The sequence below is a fragment of the Myotis daubentonii genome, chromosome 13 (genome assembly GCF_963259705.1).
Source record: "Myotis daubentonii chromosome 13, mMyoDau2.1, whole genome shotgun sequence".
NCBI lineage: Eukaryota > Metazoa > Chordata > Mammalia > Chiroptera > Vespertilionidae > Myotis > Myotis daubentonii.
In genome coordinates, this window is record NC_081852.1 from 54,166,037 (window position 1) to 54,182,999 (window position 16,963).

General features: G+C 51.1%; 1 protein-coding gene across 47 annotated transcripts in view; it reads left to right on the forward strand.

The window, feature by feature from the left end:
* TCF7L2 (transcription factor 7 like 2) overlaps nt 1-16,963 on the forward strand; it is a 195,171-nt gene that overhangs the window by 168,498 nt on the left and 9,710 nt on the right. For 25 of the 47 annotated variants that reach the window (XM_059661415.1, XM_059661406.1, XM_059661407.1 and 22 more), the window contains 5 exons: nt 2,773-2,875; nt 5,097-5,183; nt 10,340-10,480; nt 11,260-11,419; nt 11,786-11,893. In XM_059661415.1, coding sequence (XP_059517398.1) covers nt 2,773-2,875; nt 5,097-5,183; nt 10,340-10,480; nt 11,260-11,419; nt 11,786-11,893 — 599 coding nt within the window. The remainder of the gene's footprint in view (nt 1-2,772; nt 2,876-5,096; nt 5,184-10,339; nt 10,481-11,259; nt 11,420-11,785; nt 11,894-16,963) is intronic. The other 22 variants (XM_059661410.1, XM_059661422.1, XM_059661418.1 and 19 more) reach the window with 3 other exon arrangements.

Genomic DNA, 16,963 nt, shown 5'->3' on the forward strand with positions numbered 1-16,963 from the left:
TGGCATCGCACAACAACCAGTAGGATCTCAGACAGACGTTTCCATCTTATCTTTGGCCTTGTTCCCCCCTTTCCGCCCCTGCTTTTGCCCAAAGAGGGAGAGAGAGAAGCTACAAGATTTAAAACGAGCAGATGAGCCGGAGCTCCTGGTGGCGTGGTCTTGGGAGGAAGCTAAGGCCAGGGGGTATCTTGCTGGCTGGGGTTTCCCTTCCCAGCTAGTCAGTTAGAGGGATGGCTTTTAAATGGCTGTTTGTGTCCCTCTGTCAGGGAATTGTTTGGTGTCGGGCAGAGGTAGATGGCCTCCTCAGCGGCCTTCGCTGCCCCTGAATGGAGCCACACATGAGCTGGTTTCACCAGCCTCTGAGCCCGCTTTGTGCTGGCGGGGCCGGGCCTGGCTGCGCAGCTAGAGGAGGCCGCCAGCCGCCCGGGAGTGAATGGCAGCATCAACGGCTCATTTAAATAATGGTAGTACAGGGAATAGCTTTTAAATGCTTATCGTAAAACATATGATTAACGTCTGCGGACTGTTTACTTTTCCTCTGCGAACATTCTTTCAAGTGTGCGAATGGCTTGGTGTAGGGTCCAAGCCCAGCTAATCTGTTCGGTTTTTGTAATAGAGAGAAAGCCGCGTCTGCATGAAAACGTCACCCAGGCAGACTTAATTTACAGATTAAAAGCTTCCTGAATGAATTTTTTAAAAAATAAAAGAAACAGTTTTCACCCAGGAACACGCGGTTCTCATTCCCTCCAGCGTTGTGTGAGTTCTGTGGTATCGTTCCTGGGCTTCGCCCTTCAGCGGCGAGCTCAGCTCCTCGGGGCCAGAGTCAATCCCAGCGCGATTGCTTCCCAGGAATTGATGGCAGGATGCTCTCCCGTGGAATCCAGAAGTGCTCCCATGGCTTGCACCCGCAGGGGTCAGCCCGGGCAGGCCTCAGCCCCTGTGACTCAGCAGCACCCAGCCAGCAGGCGGGCCTAACTCACACCTGGGCCTGTCCTTTAGCCTCTACACTGAGTGCACCAGAGCTCCCTGTCCGCCTCTACACTGAGCGCACCAGGTCTCCCTGTCCGCCTCTACACTGAGCGCACCAGAGCTCCCTGTCCGCCTCTACACTGAGTGCACCAGAGCTCCCTGTCCGCCTCTACACTGAGTGCACCAGAGCTCCCTGTCCGCCTCTACACTGAGTGCACCAGAGCTCCCTGCCCGCCTCTACACTGAGTGCACCAGATCTCCCTGTCCGCCTCTACACTGAGTGCACCAGAGCTCCCTGCCCGCCTCTACACTGAGTGCACCAGATCTCCCTGTCCGCCTCTACACTGAGTGCACCAGAGCTCCCACGGCTCACTGTATGCCTCTACACTGAGTGCACCAGATCTCCCTGTCTGCCTCTACACTGAGTGTACCAGAGCTCCCTGTCCGCCTCTACACTGAGTGCACCAGAGCTCCCTGCCCGTCTCCACACTGAGTGCACCAGAGCTCCCACGGCTCCCTGCCTGTTCTCTACACTGAGTGCACCAGAGCTCCCTGCCCGTCTCCACACTGAGTGCACCAGATCTCCCTGTCTGCCTCTACACTGAGTGTACCAGAGCTCCCTGCCCGCCTCTACACTGAGTGCACCAGAGCTCCCTGCCCATCTCTACACTGAGTGCACCAGAGCTCCCTGTCCGCCTCTACACTGAGTGCACCAGATCTCCCTGTCTGCCTCTACACTGAGTGCACCAGGTCTCCCATGGCTCCCTGTCCGCCTCTACACTGAGTGCACCAGGTCTCCCTGTCCACCTCTACACTGAGTGTACCAGGTCTCCCTGTCCGCCTCTACACTGAGTGTACCAGGCCTCCCTGTCCGCCTCTACACTGAGTGCACCAGGTCTCCCTGTCCGCCTCTACACTGAGTGTACCAGGCCTCCCTGTCCGCCTCTACACTGAGTATACCAGGCCTCCCTGCCCATCTCTACACTGAGTGCACCAGGTCTCCTTGACTGTTCAGTTTAGGATTTCCCTTGGCTAAGATGCCAGGGCAGTTGGTTTCCCCCTATAGCTCATCTTCTAGGCTGCGGTGGGGACGTTCTAGAAGAATTAGCTTTTTTGAAAGAAGTCAAAAGCCATAACTCACAAAATATAGCAGAAACTAGAATCATGCAGGTAAGTCGTTTGAATTCAAGGGAGTGAAGGGACAAGTCATGAGGGCAAAAAGGAATTAATATTACCTAGTTGATCACTCACTATGGGCCACTGCCTTTTAGATTTTTTAAAAAAATGTAAATCACACCATTTGGATGAGATAGGAATCCCGAAGATGGTATTTCTGAGTCTGTCTGCGTTAACCTAGTGCCGTGGTCGGCCAACTGCGGCTCGCGAGCCACATGTGGCTCTTTGGCCCCTTGTGTGTGGCTCTTCCTAAGCCTTAGGAGTACCCTAATTAAGTTAATAACAATGTACCTACCTATATAGTTTAAGTTTAAAAAATGTGGCTCTCAAAAGAAATTTCAATCATTGTACTGTTGATATTTGGCTCTGTTGACTCATGAGTTTGCCGACCACTGACCTAGTGTATCGATCCATCTAGAATGAGCTAGAGCAACTTTTCAAACTGGGGGTAGAGGGATAATAAGAGGAAACTTACCAACAACTCCTATGCTTATAATCAGAAAAAGAACCTCGTGCTAAGATTACAGAAGAGGTACCTCTCTTTGCCCTTTTCCGATTCCCATCTCTAGATTGTTTCTCTTTCCTTCTCTCCCTCCTTTGTACCTAAAATGCTGCTTCTTTTCCCAGGAATCCCACGGCCTCCGCACCCTCCAGATATATCTCCGTATTACCCACTATCTCCTGGCACCGTAGGACAAATCCCCCATCCGCTAGGATGGTTAGTACCACAGTAAGGAGTTCCATTTTTTAATTTACTTTTTGTTTCTTGCATGGGCATGCTTCTTATTTCTTCTATGCATGAATGTGTGTGTTGTAGAGGACAGGCTGGTGAGGAGGGCCAGTGGGGGGCGTGGGGAAGATGCTTGCTGAGATGCGCTGTGGGGGCAAGGGCAGGTCAATAGCCATTCGGTAGGTTGTGTAGGAAAAGGGGTTTTGATACTTAGCGTTCTGAGCCCATAGTCCCAAAGGCTCTGTGTTCGTCTCTGTGACCAAAGGTGCCCTTCAGGTACTTAGGGAAACGTAGAAAGCGCTGAGGGCTTCTACCCAATGAAGTTGATCACAGCTCTTCTGCTGGTGGCAGTCCAGATGGGAGCCTTGTCATCGGATTGAGGCAGCAGCAGAGGGGCAATGGGCAGAACCCAGTTTTGGAATCCAGGGGTGGGAATGGGGGTGGGGCTATGCTCTTCCCCAACCAGCTCCATCCCGCCATGACTCTCAAGGTTGATACCAATAGTGGAAAGTTTTATCTCTTGAGAAGCTCCATGCTATTTAGCCAGCATCTCTCTGAGATCATACATGTTAAATGCTGATTATAAGGGGTGGGGGGCAGGCAGCTCGTGTCTCTCAGCCTGTGGGGCCTGCCCTATGTCAGCCCCAGCTTCCCGCAGTGCCCAGGTCATCAAACTGCCGTTGACAATTTATCTTCCAATCACCCCATTTTGCTTTGATGGTACCACCCATCAGTCTTCCTCAGACAGCTTTAAAAAGTGGGTTCTAGCCGAAACCGGTTTGGCTCAGTGGATAGAGCGTCGGCCTGCGGACTGAGGGGTCCCAGGTTCGATTCCGGTCAAGGGCATGTACCTGGGCTGTGGGCACATCCCCAGTGGGAGATGTGCAGGAGGCGGCCGATCGATGTTTCTCTCCCATCGATGTTTCTGACTCTCTATCTCTCTCCCTTCCTCTCTGTAAAAAATCAATAAAATATATTTAAAAAAAAAAAAAGTGGGTTCTAAAAATCCGAGAGTAGAAAGGCCTGGGGTGCATAAGCCTACTGTGTGTGCAAGCATGTAACGCGTGTTTTGTGATTGCATGGTTCTGTGGATATTTCTCTGCATGCTTATGCGATGTGCCTGTGATCTCTACCGTTTAAAAAACACAGGGCAATTAATTGCATCTTAGCAAGAATAAATTGTGATGAAACGCTCAAGGTTGGGTCTTGGGAACACAGCGTTTCATAACCTTAAAGAAGATAGGATTTTAGAGTGGTTTCCCACTCCCCCCCCCCCCCCATTCTACCCTTATTCCTCAAGTTGAACAGATTCTACAGGTTTTTTTTTTTTAAAAAAAGCTTGTACTATGTAGTAGCTACACTGAGGACCAACCCTGAGCATAGTTTCTGTGTATTGTTTTCTCCTTACTTTTGTTTGGGAAGGTAGACGTGGACCACGAACGTGAGCTCCTACCCCATTTCTTCTTCAGTAGATTGTGGGCCATTCCTCCAGTAGTTCTCAGTCATCCCTAGCCCTGTTCAGCTGATGGGGAGATATTTGAAGGCTAGGATAAAAAGGAATAGCCAACTCAGACAATCCTCTGTCAGAAAAAGTTGTGTGTCTTTCATGAGGATGCTACTTTGCATGTTGCTGTATTTTTTAATTATTGTAATGAGGTGTGATTGTCTATTGGTTACCCACAATTCTTCTTGGGGACTCTCCCCCCGGTAACTCTTGTCAACACTTGTTAATTTGACAAAAGGCTACAAATTAAGCTCTGTTAATTTAATGTTTTCTCACCGAGATCTAAATACCGAAAGAGGCCCAAAGCGCAACTGAAGTCCTTTGATTCACTGTACTTTATTTTGGTATAAATTTACATTCATTATTGTTTTCCTTTGGATGTGTAGCCCTCAATTAGTGTGATGGCTCCATTAAAGCAAGCGAGACTTCGCCTTTAATTATTACAACAAAACACCTAGTTTCAGCTTGGGGAGAGGGTCTCTATTGACATAAGCAGAGGTTATAAAATTTAATTAGCCATTCCTATCAGATTTATGGCATTCAAATTGTTCTGTGTTTCTTCCCTTTGATCCTTCCTGTACAATCCCCAAGATTTTTGTTCTGATCAAATGAGAATAAAGCTTACTGTGCAGAGAGAACTTCTCCTTTTTCTTCTCTTCCTTTCCCCCACCCCCATCCTTGGTGGCACTCTCTCACTCTGTACCCCCCTCTTTGTAGGCAAGGCCAGCCAGTGTACCCAATCACGACAGGAGGATTCCGCCACCCCTACCCCACAGCTCTGACTGTCAACGCTTCCATGTCCAGGTGAGTTCCCAGAGTGGCGGCCTTCAACCAAGGCCAGGGGTGACTTCTCAGAGAGTTCTCTAGGCTGCTCCCAGGCCACCCAGGGCCTGCTGCAGCTGGAGGCTCTGATGGCATAAGACCCATCTAGCATTTGGATTTCTCCCTAGAAAAGACTGAAACATTATCCTGAACTTCCTAAGTGGGTGATGGTGAAATCTTGAGGTCAAATTTTTGAGTCCGTCAATTGAACACTATTTTAAAAAAATATATTTGTATTGATTTCAGAGAGGAAGGGAGAGAGAGAGAGAGAGAGAGAGAAACATCAGTGAGGAGAGAGAATCATTGATTGGCTGCCTCCTGCATGTCCCCTACAGGGGATCGAGCCCACAACCCCAGCATGTGCCCTGACCAGGAATCGAACTCTGACCTCCTGGTTCACGGGTCGAAGCTCAACCACTGAGCCGCACTGGCTGGGTTGAACACTCTTTTTTATAAGAGCTTAAGAGGGCAGGAGGAGGTAGTTGGAATGTGCAGAGCTTTTATGAAGTGCTGTTTCTCAGGTGCCCTGTACTAGGTAAGGAAGAAAAGGGTGAGGATAATTTTACTTTAAGGTGAGTCACACATGGAATTTTAAGTTTTCTAGTAGCCAGATTTAATAAGCACTTATAAAAAAACAGGTGCAGTTATTTTTAATGGTATCTTTTCTTCAACCCAGTGTAGTCAAATGCTATCATTTGAACATGTTATCCCTGTAAAGGAAGCATGTGTGAGACTTTACATTCTTTTTTGAACTTAGTTGAAACCTGATGTGTATGTTCTACTCACAGCACACCTCAGTTTGAACTGGCCATATTTCAAGTCCTTCGTAGCCACATGTGGCTGGTGGCTGCCACATTGGCCTGTGCAGCTTTAGGTCTTTGAAAGTGAAACACCATGTGTGTGTACACATTCATGTACCTGTAAGCATATAAGTACATATGCAGCGTGCGTACACGTACCCACATGTGTGTGCCTAGATCTTCCTAGTCCGTCCTCCTCTCTCTTCCCTCTGATTAATTCTGGCTAATTTCTGTGACTGGGAGTTTATTTACAAACTGGTTGGCAGCAGTCTGTTTAAACAGTCACTAATTGCTCCTAATGATAGTTTTATTTTCTGTTCATCTGATTTTCAGTCAAGTTAATTAAATCGGTGGAGGTTTAGACTTTCCTGATGGGCTGCAACAACTAATCCATTTTGATGATGGCGCATAATTCAATTAGCATACATTACACGGCCAAGATGCCGACCCCAGCCTCTTCCCCCAATCTCTGTAGCCAACACGGTCACCCACGGGCAGAGGGAGGACTGGACAGTCAGGCCAAAATGCTGCTTCTCCGATGTACAAGAACAGTGATTTGGGGGAGTGGGGGGGACGGGAAGGGGAGAAGGAATCCCATGCATGAAGAAAAACCCACTGTAGCAGATCTTACATCTGTCATGATGCCATAGAGTCAGGCCGTCCTCAAGACCTGTCTCCCACGGGCTATAGATAAGTCACATCGGTGTCCAGAGCCATGCCAGCATGAGCGAGGCAGGAGAATCCTTGTGTGTTCTCTTCTCCAGCAAGAGGAGGAAGAGTGTTCATTCAATAATGTCATCACAGCCTCGCAGAGCCTGGGAACGAAGGGGGAGTCTCCCAGGGGACTTGGGATCCGCAGCTCAACCTCTCTCCGTCCGGCAGTTACACGACGCACCTGGTTGCCTCTCATGTTTGTGTACTCGGTGCGTTCCAGGGGTTAAAAGCGGGGAAGTAACCGTAGGATGGGGATCAGGGTTAAGCTTATTGATTGAATTATCATTAGGAGGTTAGTGGATGATTTATTGGTGGGCAGAGGGGGGTGGAGGGAAGGAAGGGAAGGGTGGGAGGAAAGGTTAGGGGCTCCGGGTGCAGGGGGGCCGCGGCGATTCCCCAGGTAGGCCTTATGAAAGGTAGCTAGTTAAAAAGCGTATACAGCAAATTAAATACATTATTGTGGTAATGGGGCGACAGAAGTATAGGTCCATTATCCTTATGGCAGTTATAGGAAATGTAGGCAGCTTGCCCTGCTCCAGAACACCCTTTGATATTCATTCTATTCAGCAGCGGGGCCAGGACTCCTCAGAATTAAGTGATGGGTCATTATACTTTAAACACCATGGAGAAGCCTAGATTGGCAATTAAACAGCTCTTGCTGACACTCACTTGTGCCACCCTGTGACCCCCTTTAGATTGAGATGTTGGAGCTCCGGGCCCTCAGCCTGCTAAATTGGCACGAGCCTCTTCTCCTGACGAGCTCGGGCTCTGCAATCCGCCGACTTCAAAGGGAGCGAGATCATGTATAAACCATAATGTGGGTGCACCGTGGCTCACAAAAAATAAGGCAGGAAGAGATGAAATGTTACAAGTGCAAGGGGGAAAATGAGAGAATAATGACAAACCTAATGCAACTCAAAGCCGAATTGTTGCACAGGAAAATGCATCCCACTGCTTGTGCATAAAATCAAGGCCGGCAGATGACACCCAGTTAACAGAAACGTGTCAACAGTGAAGTAAAGTGAGAGTGAGTACGGGAGAGGCCCCCGAGACAGCCAGAAACAAAAATTAGTTGTCCTTAACAAGTTAAGATTCTGGCTTGGAGCCACAAAAGCAGACGGGGGCATATAATGAGCTGCTTAGAATTTTTAGGGTGTTTATTGCATTTCATCAAACAGTTGTCTGTAGAAAGGAATTTCTTATGGAAGGTATGCATGTAGCGCCCCACTCCACACACTCACTCTGTCTTGTCTCTGCTATACATTTTTCAGATGGATGAGCGTGTGTATAGCTTTGTGAACTTGGCAGTATTTGTTTCTCATGGCTGCCCTGGAAATTTTTCTCCTCCTATGGTACTCAAACTGTGGTGTCTCCCTATGGTATTTGGTTTGCACACATGTGTTTTTATCTTGCTCCCTCCTCTCTCTCTCTCTCTCTCTCCTCTCTCTCTCTCTCTCTCTCTCACACACACACACACACACACACACACACACACACACACACATCTGTACATATATTCTCATTCAGCAGGAAGGGAACCTATGTATTTGAGGGACGTCAAGCCTTTAACATTCACGGTGAATGCTGCCACTCCTTCACCCAAGGCTTCCAGGAACACAGATTCTTCACTTAGGTTTGCTCAGAGGTCTGCAGGCCTTGGGAAGGCATGCGTGCTGGTGGGCAGCCCAAGTGCCTCCTAGGGGTTCGCTTCCCATTTTTTTCCAGGGGAAGGAAATGAGACTGGATTTGCCCTTTATCTCATGGTCAGTGGTATTCATTTTCTCTCATAGGGTGTTTCTTTCCTTTTCTTTCTTATTCTGTTTCTTAAATCATGGCGTTCACACCAAACTTTGACACATTAGTAAAGGCAGCGGGAGAGGGCCATGGCGGGTTGGAATTTTTGAGTCGAGTGTCCACTGTGACTCTGGGCCCCTGTATTTTCTCTGTTGATCTGTACAGATGGTTAGTACTTGAATTTTTCATCATTTCTCAACTTACCATGTGTGACATTATTTTGTTTAAGTGAAAACTATTTTCCACAATCTACCTGTGGAAAGAACCTTGTGAATAAACATAGGGTCCTTTTGAAAAGCTGTCACGGGAAGCCCTCATTAGCACCTCCCACCAGAATTGGCTTCCTAAAGAGTTGGCTGTCATCCACTGCATGGCGCGTGGGACTGCTATGCTTGGGATTTATTAAGAAAGCCACAGGGGCTTGATCCGGGTTCCTCTTCACCTGAACAGCGCCCCCCTCTGCTCACTGCATAACCATGGCAGCTGGGAGCCCAAACCTGCCATTTTGTTTTCTTTGGGGGTCCTACCCCCTTTGCCCCTTGCCCTACTTCCCTCTCCAGTAGGACGCAGCAGGCCCTCAAAGAACATCTTTTCCTCAAGGGCCGTTGTGCTGTCATACTGATGAGATGCCATGGTAACCTCACCCTTGTTGATATCACTTAGCCTGTGCTAAAACCGGTTTTGTTATATGTTGTTTTGCTTAAAGTCTCAGAAACTATGGGTGACTTTGAGGACTGACCATATGTTCCTTTAGGAGGGGTGGTTCTTGTGACCTAATAGAAATCATGGCGACTCCAGCATGCCAGGACACGTGACAGCTGTTTGTCCGATCCGCGTGTCAGCTTGCAGATGGGCCAAGAGTATTTTGAAATCAGCCCTTGGTCTGGCGGGTCTGCATGGTTGGGGAATGCCATTTTAGGGCGTAAACAGTGTTTCAAAGGACTTTCCTAGAAATAAGCTGCATCAGAGGAGACGACACACACTTTATTGTCTTTATTTCCGCTTTTGGTAACCATTTAGAAGGTTAATGCATAGGTGTGTATAGCATAGGTGATATATTAAGTCAAAGTAATTTAGGAATCCCAGAATTTTAGAGCAGGAAAGGGTATAAAGATCAGAACTCAAAGCTCTGTGTGTGTGTGTTACAGGGTGCTTTTTAATTTTTTTTTGCATCTTTCCATAAGCCGATAGAAACTTATTTAAAATGTCTGTGACTTCTGATGAGAACCAAATGGGAAATATTTGGATTTTCTCCATCTTTCTGCCTCACTGTCTCCCATTCCTGTCAAAACGATGGGGCACAGCAGCAAAAGCAAAACAAAAATTGTATTACACTCCCATCAACAGAATGAGACCTAATGAGGCCCACGCAGCTCTGTCAGAAATGTGTGTACACGTCAGCCGCATTAATATTTTATTCGGCTGTCAATATACAACAAAAGCCTTCCCCTCTCATCTGGCGCCGATTAGGGCTTAGGAAGTTGTCTTCTTAGATAGATGCCACTGGTAACACCTCAAAACACACGTGGGCGTGTGATCTCCAACAGGTTGCCCGGGCCTCCTCTGCCACCCAAGTACATCAGTTAGGTTTGTCTTTTGCGAAAGATGTTGGAAATCATAACGTCTTGTGTCAGGAAGCGTAATGAAGGGGAAGATTGGCTTTACTGACATTATGAGAGTCATTATGTTTAATTTATCGCTAATTAATGCTGACAGGTTTCATATGCCGTGGGTTGCTTTCATGTGAGTGTTACGTGCTTTTTTGTTTTAGTGTTTTGTGTGTGCACATCCCTCCTCATTCATTCATTTTGATTCTGACGATTTACACAGCTTTCTGTCTTCTAGGTTCCCTCCCCACATGGTCCCACCACATCACACTCTCCACACGACCGGCATCCCCCACCCGGCCATCGTCACGCCAACAGTCAAGCAGGAATCCTCCCAGAGTGACGTCGGCTCACTCCACAGCTCGTAAGTGTCGTTTTTCTTCTTCTTTTTAATATATTTTTATTGATTTCAGAGAGGAAGGGAGAGGGAGAGAAAGAGAGAAACAGCAATGATGAGAGAGGATCACTGATTGGCTGCCTCCTGCACGCCCCACACTGGGGATCAAGCCCACAACCCTGGAATGTGCCCTTGACCAGAATTAAACCCGGGACCCTTCAGTCTGCAGGTCGACGCTCTACCCATTGAGCCAAACCAGCTAGGACAGTGTCGCTCTTCATTACGTTTAGCCTGTGGCTGCTGACATGGTGGCTCCTGGCTGGTGGCCCTGGCCAAGGCTGTCTGTCATGCTGCGTGTGATCCCGGCAGACACCCAGCTGCTGTGGGCTCCGGACCCTCACAGGAGGACGGGGTCAAGAGAACTACTTTTATGTTCTTGGCTGGACTGGGATTTGCAACCACGTCCCTGTTCCTCCCCGTATCCCTGAGCCTTCGAGCTCTGTCCTTTGAGCAGGCGACGCCGCAAGGTGCAGGCGGCCCCAGGTGCTGTCCCCTCAGCCTGGGAAAATTGTGTGCTTGTGACACTTGAGGAACTGATTGCAAAATCTCTATGTTCCCCAGCCCCTCCCTAGGCTGTTTCTGTTCCACTGTCCAGGCTCAGGGAGACCAAACGTGGAAGCGAGCTTTTCATTAAAGCTGCTGGGTGTGGGCGCCGGGGAGCCATGGAAATAGGCCCTGTGCCGCGGGGGGAGTTGGCCCTCGCGGTTGTTCACAGGGTTGTGTCTGTGTGTTCTGCCCGCATCCAGAAAGCATCAGGACTCCAAAAAGGAAGAGGAAAAGAAGAAGCCCCACATAAAGAAACCTCTCAACGCGTTCATGTTGTATATGAAGGAAATGAGAGCGAAGGTCGTCGCCGAGTGCACGTTGAAGGAGAGCGCGGCCATCAACCAGATCCTGGGGCGAAGGGTAGGTGGCTGCCTCACGGGGGAAGAGGGGAGAGGGGACTAGGACGTAGCAGGTGGGGTGGCAAGGTGTCCCCGTCCCCGTTTGTTTTCCTTCGGCCGCACTGGCAGGCCAGTCACTCCGGACTCCGACAGCCACAGCCATGACCCTCCCCCACCCGCAGAGAGGGCAGGGGATGGAGTGACGGAGGCGCCAACCTGTGCTTTGTCTGAGCACCCCTGTTGGTGCCAGGCCCCGCAGACCACCTGCAGGTTGTACGGTTCCGGATGGACTTACCCAAAAAGGAAGCCGCCTTCCCCCCTCGCCGCAGTGTAGTTGGTGACTTCTGCATGTCTCTCTCTGTCTCTCTCCCCCTCATGTCCCCTCCAGTGGCACGCGTTGTCGAGAGAGGAGCAAGCAAAATACTACGAGCTGGCGCGGAAGGAGCGGCAGCTCCACATGCAGCTGTACCCCGGCTGGTCCGCACGGGATAACTATGTAAGTGGATCCTTTTTCTCGGGACTGGTCTGCAGGCGGGTGCCGGATGTCCCCGGGGACAAAGGGAATGTCAGCTTGGTTCCCTCTGCCCTCTGCGGGGACCGTTAGCACCAGGCTCGGAGGGTCTGGTCCGGGCCTCCGGTTTGGCCCTGGCAGCATTCAGGGAGGAGGGACGGGGCTTCTCAGCACTGGTCCCTGGGCGGCCTGCCAGGGAAGAGGGTGGGGTGGAGGGAGAGAGTAGTTAGTTCCTCACAGATCTTCCAGCACCAGGCCCTTCCGTAAGAGGGAAAATGGAAACAACTGTCTTAGTCTGTGGTGCAGTAGAAGCTGGGAGCCTCGTTCATCCTGAGGGGCATGATGGGAATATCCCTGAAGGAGCCAGTAGAAGTCATCCTTTGGCAGGGACCCAGCGAGGGCGGGCCAAGGGGTGTGTCTTGTGAGCTCTGTGTTCCTGGGCTCTGTCAGCTGCAAGGTTTGCCTAGTTTCCTCTCCTGGATTTTAGAAAACACTGTCAGGTGGTTGGTTTTACTGTTTGCAGCGGTAATGACACTCATGACTCTTCTTCCCGAAACGCTGTCCTCTGGGACTCCTGTCACCTCTCACCATTCTTTCTTATTCTCCACGTTGCCCATTAGCTCAAGTTCTGGGCTCTCTCCCCTCTGGATGGGTGAAATGACTCATTTTGCCTGGTGCCTCAGTACAGAGCGTTGGGTTACATGAAGTGATTTTGTCATCCACTGTTGGGGGCAGTGGGACAGAATAGTCCTAATGCAGCCACAGGCTCCTCGTCCTGTTCCTGGTTAGAACCTCAGAGCCATGGGTGACTTTCTGCCAGTCGGTGCTCCTGCCCTCACTCTCCATGGGCATCGTCCGTGGCGAAGGGCTCTCTCCGGATGCAGGTTGAGATCCGCTCCGTCTTTGCTGATCGCAGACTTACTGTGCACGTGGTGTGGTGGAGATTCTGAGCTAAATCAGACCTATTTACTGGCTCAGAACTTGGCCGCCTCAGCAGGTCATACGGTCCACGGGAACGTGAGTCCTGAGGGAAGGCCGAGTGCTCTGAGCAGCATTTTCCGGCTTCCTCCCCCTTTATTCTGATCCCTTCACACACGCGCTTGCCAGTCTGCTCTTGGCGGTGTGGATGAGGGGGAATGGAGAACCGAGACCTGTGGGCTGGGCTCCCAAGTGGTCATCACCCCGCACCCATCTTCCTCCAGGCCCCACCCCCTGAGCTGGCAGCATTAGGCTGTATTCCTCCTGGGAGGTGGAACTGGAACTAGTCCGAGCACCTCTCCATGGCTCAGTGGCTCTGCTCAGAGCCCTTGTCACTCAGAGATGGTCACGCCCAGGACCTGAACTGCTTGGGGGCTTTGCACGTGTCCTCAGCATGTGTGTGGTGGAGAGGCCGTTCTTCCGGGGCTGGGAGGAAGAGCATGAGAGCGGTCCGGCTCCCACAGGCTCGCTGCCCCCCCCCCCCCCCCCCCCCCGACCTCGAGGTGGAGCTCTCCAGCACTAGGCAGGCCCTGCAGCCTCCGCTGGTGCCCACACAGCCGTCCATGTCAGGACAGCTGCTTCCCTCGTTTCGGGTCAGAAGTCCTTAGAGGTGAGTCCCAGCTTCTCCCTGCTCCAGACCCAGTCCTCGGAGTAACCTAGAACGGTGCCCCAGGAGGAATCCCTATCCCGGCAGGCATGTGGTGGTAGGAGGGCCTTCCTGTGTAGCTGTGCAGAGTGTGCGCTGCACCCCAGTGTGTTTACTCTGGGGGCTAGTGCACAGCGCCGGGGAGCTCCCCACAGGGACAGGCTGGCTGAAAGCCTCCAAACTCCGCTGCCCTTGCTGACTGGGGCAGAGTAGGTGTCGCCGAGGCTTTCTCAGACGTGCTTTCTAGGTTTCAGCAGAGGCGCTTGAGATGACTTCAGCCCCGTGTTACTTTTGGAAGGGGTTGGAGGGGTCTGGTGTAGGAGGGGAACCCCTGGTAAGACTTGAAAGTGAGAGGAAGACCTGGATCTGGAGCCGTAGGAGTTTCCTCTCTTGTCAGCGGTGCTGTCAGATGCCTGTCACTATGGCACAGTACTCATGGGTGTGAATGCATCCCTTCCCACCCACTTCTCCTTTCCTCCGTTTCTCCTGCTTCCCCCCCTCCCCCCTTTCTCCCTCGGTCCTTCCCTCCCTCTCCTTTTCCTCCCTTCCCTCCTCCCCTCTCTTCCCCTTTCCTCCATCTCTCCCTGCTTCCCCCCTCCCCCCTCTCTCCCTTCCTCCTTCCTTCCTTCTCTCCCTCTCTCCCTCCCTCCCACCCTTCCCCCTCCCTCCCCTTTCCTCCCTTCCTCCCCTCCCTTCCTCCCCTTTCCTCCATCTCTCCTTGCTTCTCCCCCTTGTCCCCTCCCTCCCTCCCTCCCTCCCTCCCTTCTGTCCATGCCCCCAGGAAACAGCCTGTGGAGCAAGAATCAAAAGGTCAAGCTTTTATGAATTTGATCGTGGTGTCATGTTAGTTTTTTTTTTAACTGACCTGACCTAGAGGTTTATAGAATTTTTTGGTCATTATAAAGTCCAGAAGGTTCCTCAGGAAGGTTTTCTGTGCCTCTCACATTCCTACCTCTCCAGCCGAGCCTTCCAGCCGCCAGCGAGCAGAGTGGAAGTGAGGGAGTCCATGGGGTGTGGGGTGTGGGGTGTGGCACCGTCTGGAGCACAGAAAACAGCCCTTCCCAGTGACGTGGACCCTGGCCGGGTAATAGCACACGATTCCCTTTCTAGCTCTTCTAGGTCAGGCAGGGAGAGAGCCTAGGCCAGTGGTCGGCAAACTCAGTAGTCAACAGAGCCAAATACCAACAGTACAACGACTGAAATTTCTTTTGAGAGCCAAATTTTTTAAACTTAAGCTATATAGGTAGGCACATTGTTTATTAACTTAATTAGGGTACTCCTAAGCTAGCCTTTGCTAAAAACGTCCTCAATCTGATTGAGGTACGTTCGCTGAGGTCGACCCCTTCCAACTCTCCCGTCCACACTCGTCTTGTATACTTGTTTTGTCCATCTCCTTTCCGAAAACCAACTTCTGCGCATGGGCCACGAAGTTTCAATCGCACTATACGTGCGCGCCCGCACGTGGTACTTTGTGGAAGAGCCACACTCAAAAGGGGCCAAAGAGCCACATGTGGCTCGCAAGCCGCAGTTTGCCGATCGCTGGCGTAGGCTGTGTGCTCGTCTGGCATTTCTTCCCCCTCACCACCATATTTTAGGCCTTAAAAAAAAAGATGATGGGGTATCCGCCTCCCTTGAGACGCAGCTCCCTCTCCACTAAGTAGTGTTCGTTCATTTCTTCCCGCCCCTTCCTTTAGAAGTCTTTAGTCCGAATAGCTGTTTCCTCAGTCGTGGACAGCTCAGTCTCTGTCCTAAATGGACAGCTTCCCATGGGCAGTGGCATGTTCAGCTGCCTCTTAGAATAGCTTGTGAGAGATCGGAAATGGGGGGGGGGGGCAATGTATTAAAGATGACTGAGGAGCCCTGGGGCCTGTGCTGCGGCCACTGCCCAGCCCAGGCTCCTAACTGAACTGAACTGCCTATCCCAAGGTGGCCAGGCGGCACTTGGCTCCTTACGTAGGACAGGCACACGATGAAGACGGCGTCTGAGGCCCGAGAAGGCCCATGAACCCCTTCCTCCTCCCCCTCCTCCCTTCTTTCCATCCTCCCTCCCTCCCTGCCTTTCTTCTCCCCTCCCTCTCTTCCATTGTATGCCTAGGAACATAAAATGTTCCCAATGGAAACGCTGAACTGAAGGCCAAGACAAATCCCCAAGTGGCACAGGCCCCACGATCTGAGGAAAGAGGGGCTTTCTCCAGGACAGTGGGCGGTCAGCCCTGGGGTGCAGCCAAAACTCGGTGTCCTCTCCACCCCGAGTTTCTCCTCGCAGCCCTGGCGCATGCTCAGGTTTTCTGCCCGTCACTGCTCATTTCTCCTCCGAGCTTGATGTCGACGCGCCACGGGAACCTTTGGGTGAAGGTAGTTTTTAGATATTCAGAACATGGAGATGCGAGGCCAGGCCTTTTGTTGGTGACGTTTCCCGTCCACCAGGCAGGGAGCCCCTGGACAGGACTGGCTCTAATGCGGAGAGGCAGGAGTTTCAGGCCTGGAAGGAGGCAGTCACCTCTACAGAACTCCTCCTGTTCCCACCCACAGCCACGGCCACGCGTGCACCGTCAGGGTTTCAGGGAGGATCAGGTTGGAGGATGTGAGCGACTCTGTGCAGGGCGTCGCCCATAATCAATCACAACCGTTCCTCAGAGGCCAGGCATTCAGTATGTTGGCAGGATAGCTCAGTGGGTCAGGGCGGTGGAACCAGGACCCCTGAGTTCCCATCCTGGGCCCCCCCATTGGCTAGCGTTGTGATCTCAGGAAGGTTACAGAACCCCTCTGTGCCTCAGTTTTCTTATCTGTAAGATGGGAATGGTGACAGGACCTGTGGTCTAGGACTGAGTGAAGATAAATGAGTCACTAGACATGGCATGCTTAGAATCATGGCTGGCTGTAGTCTGTGCTCAGTGGACATTAGCTGTTACTATTAGGAGTTTTATCGTGATATGGGGGGGAATGGAGGCAATGTCCCCTCTTTGTGAATGTCCACTCGGCAGTTTTAGAAGGAAATCAGATGACTTTTGGTTCTGTTTTGCCTTTTTAAATCCCCTCTTCTGTCCTCTCACACCAAGGCTTACACTACAGCTCTGAAAAACCCCTGCTTCAGCTTTTAAATTTTGATTCAGAATGAGGACCTTTTGGCCTTGATAAGAGGTTCGGATGAGCAGGAGGCTCTGTGTCCCCCCAGCCATCTCAACATTCATTTTGAGCTGCGGAACTAGGCTCATGGGCCCTTCTAGCCCAGTTTGTCCACACCCCCTGCCCCTCCCTCGTCCTTTTATGGAATCAGGGGCCCCGGGTCAGGTTTGAGGAGGGACAAGGTGTGTGGGAAAGCGGTCTCCTTTACCCCATCAATTCCTTCTCTTCTCCTGTGGGGCCGGCGTCCTGCCGGCTGGCACATAGTTCCTTTGGGCATTAGGGTTAAAGGGGGTGGGGTTTGTAGC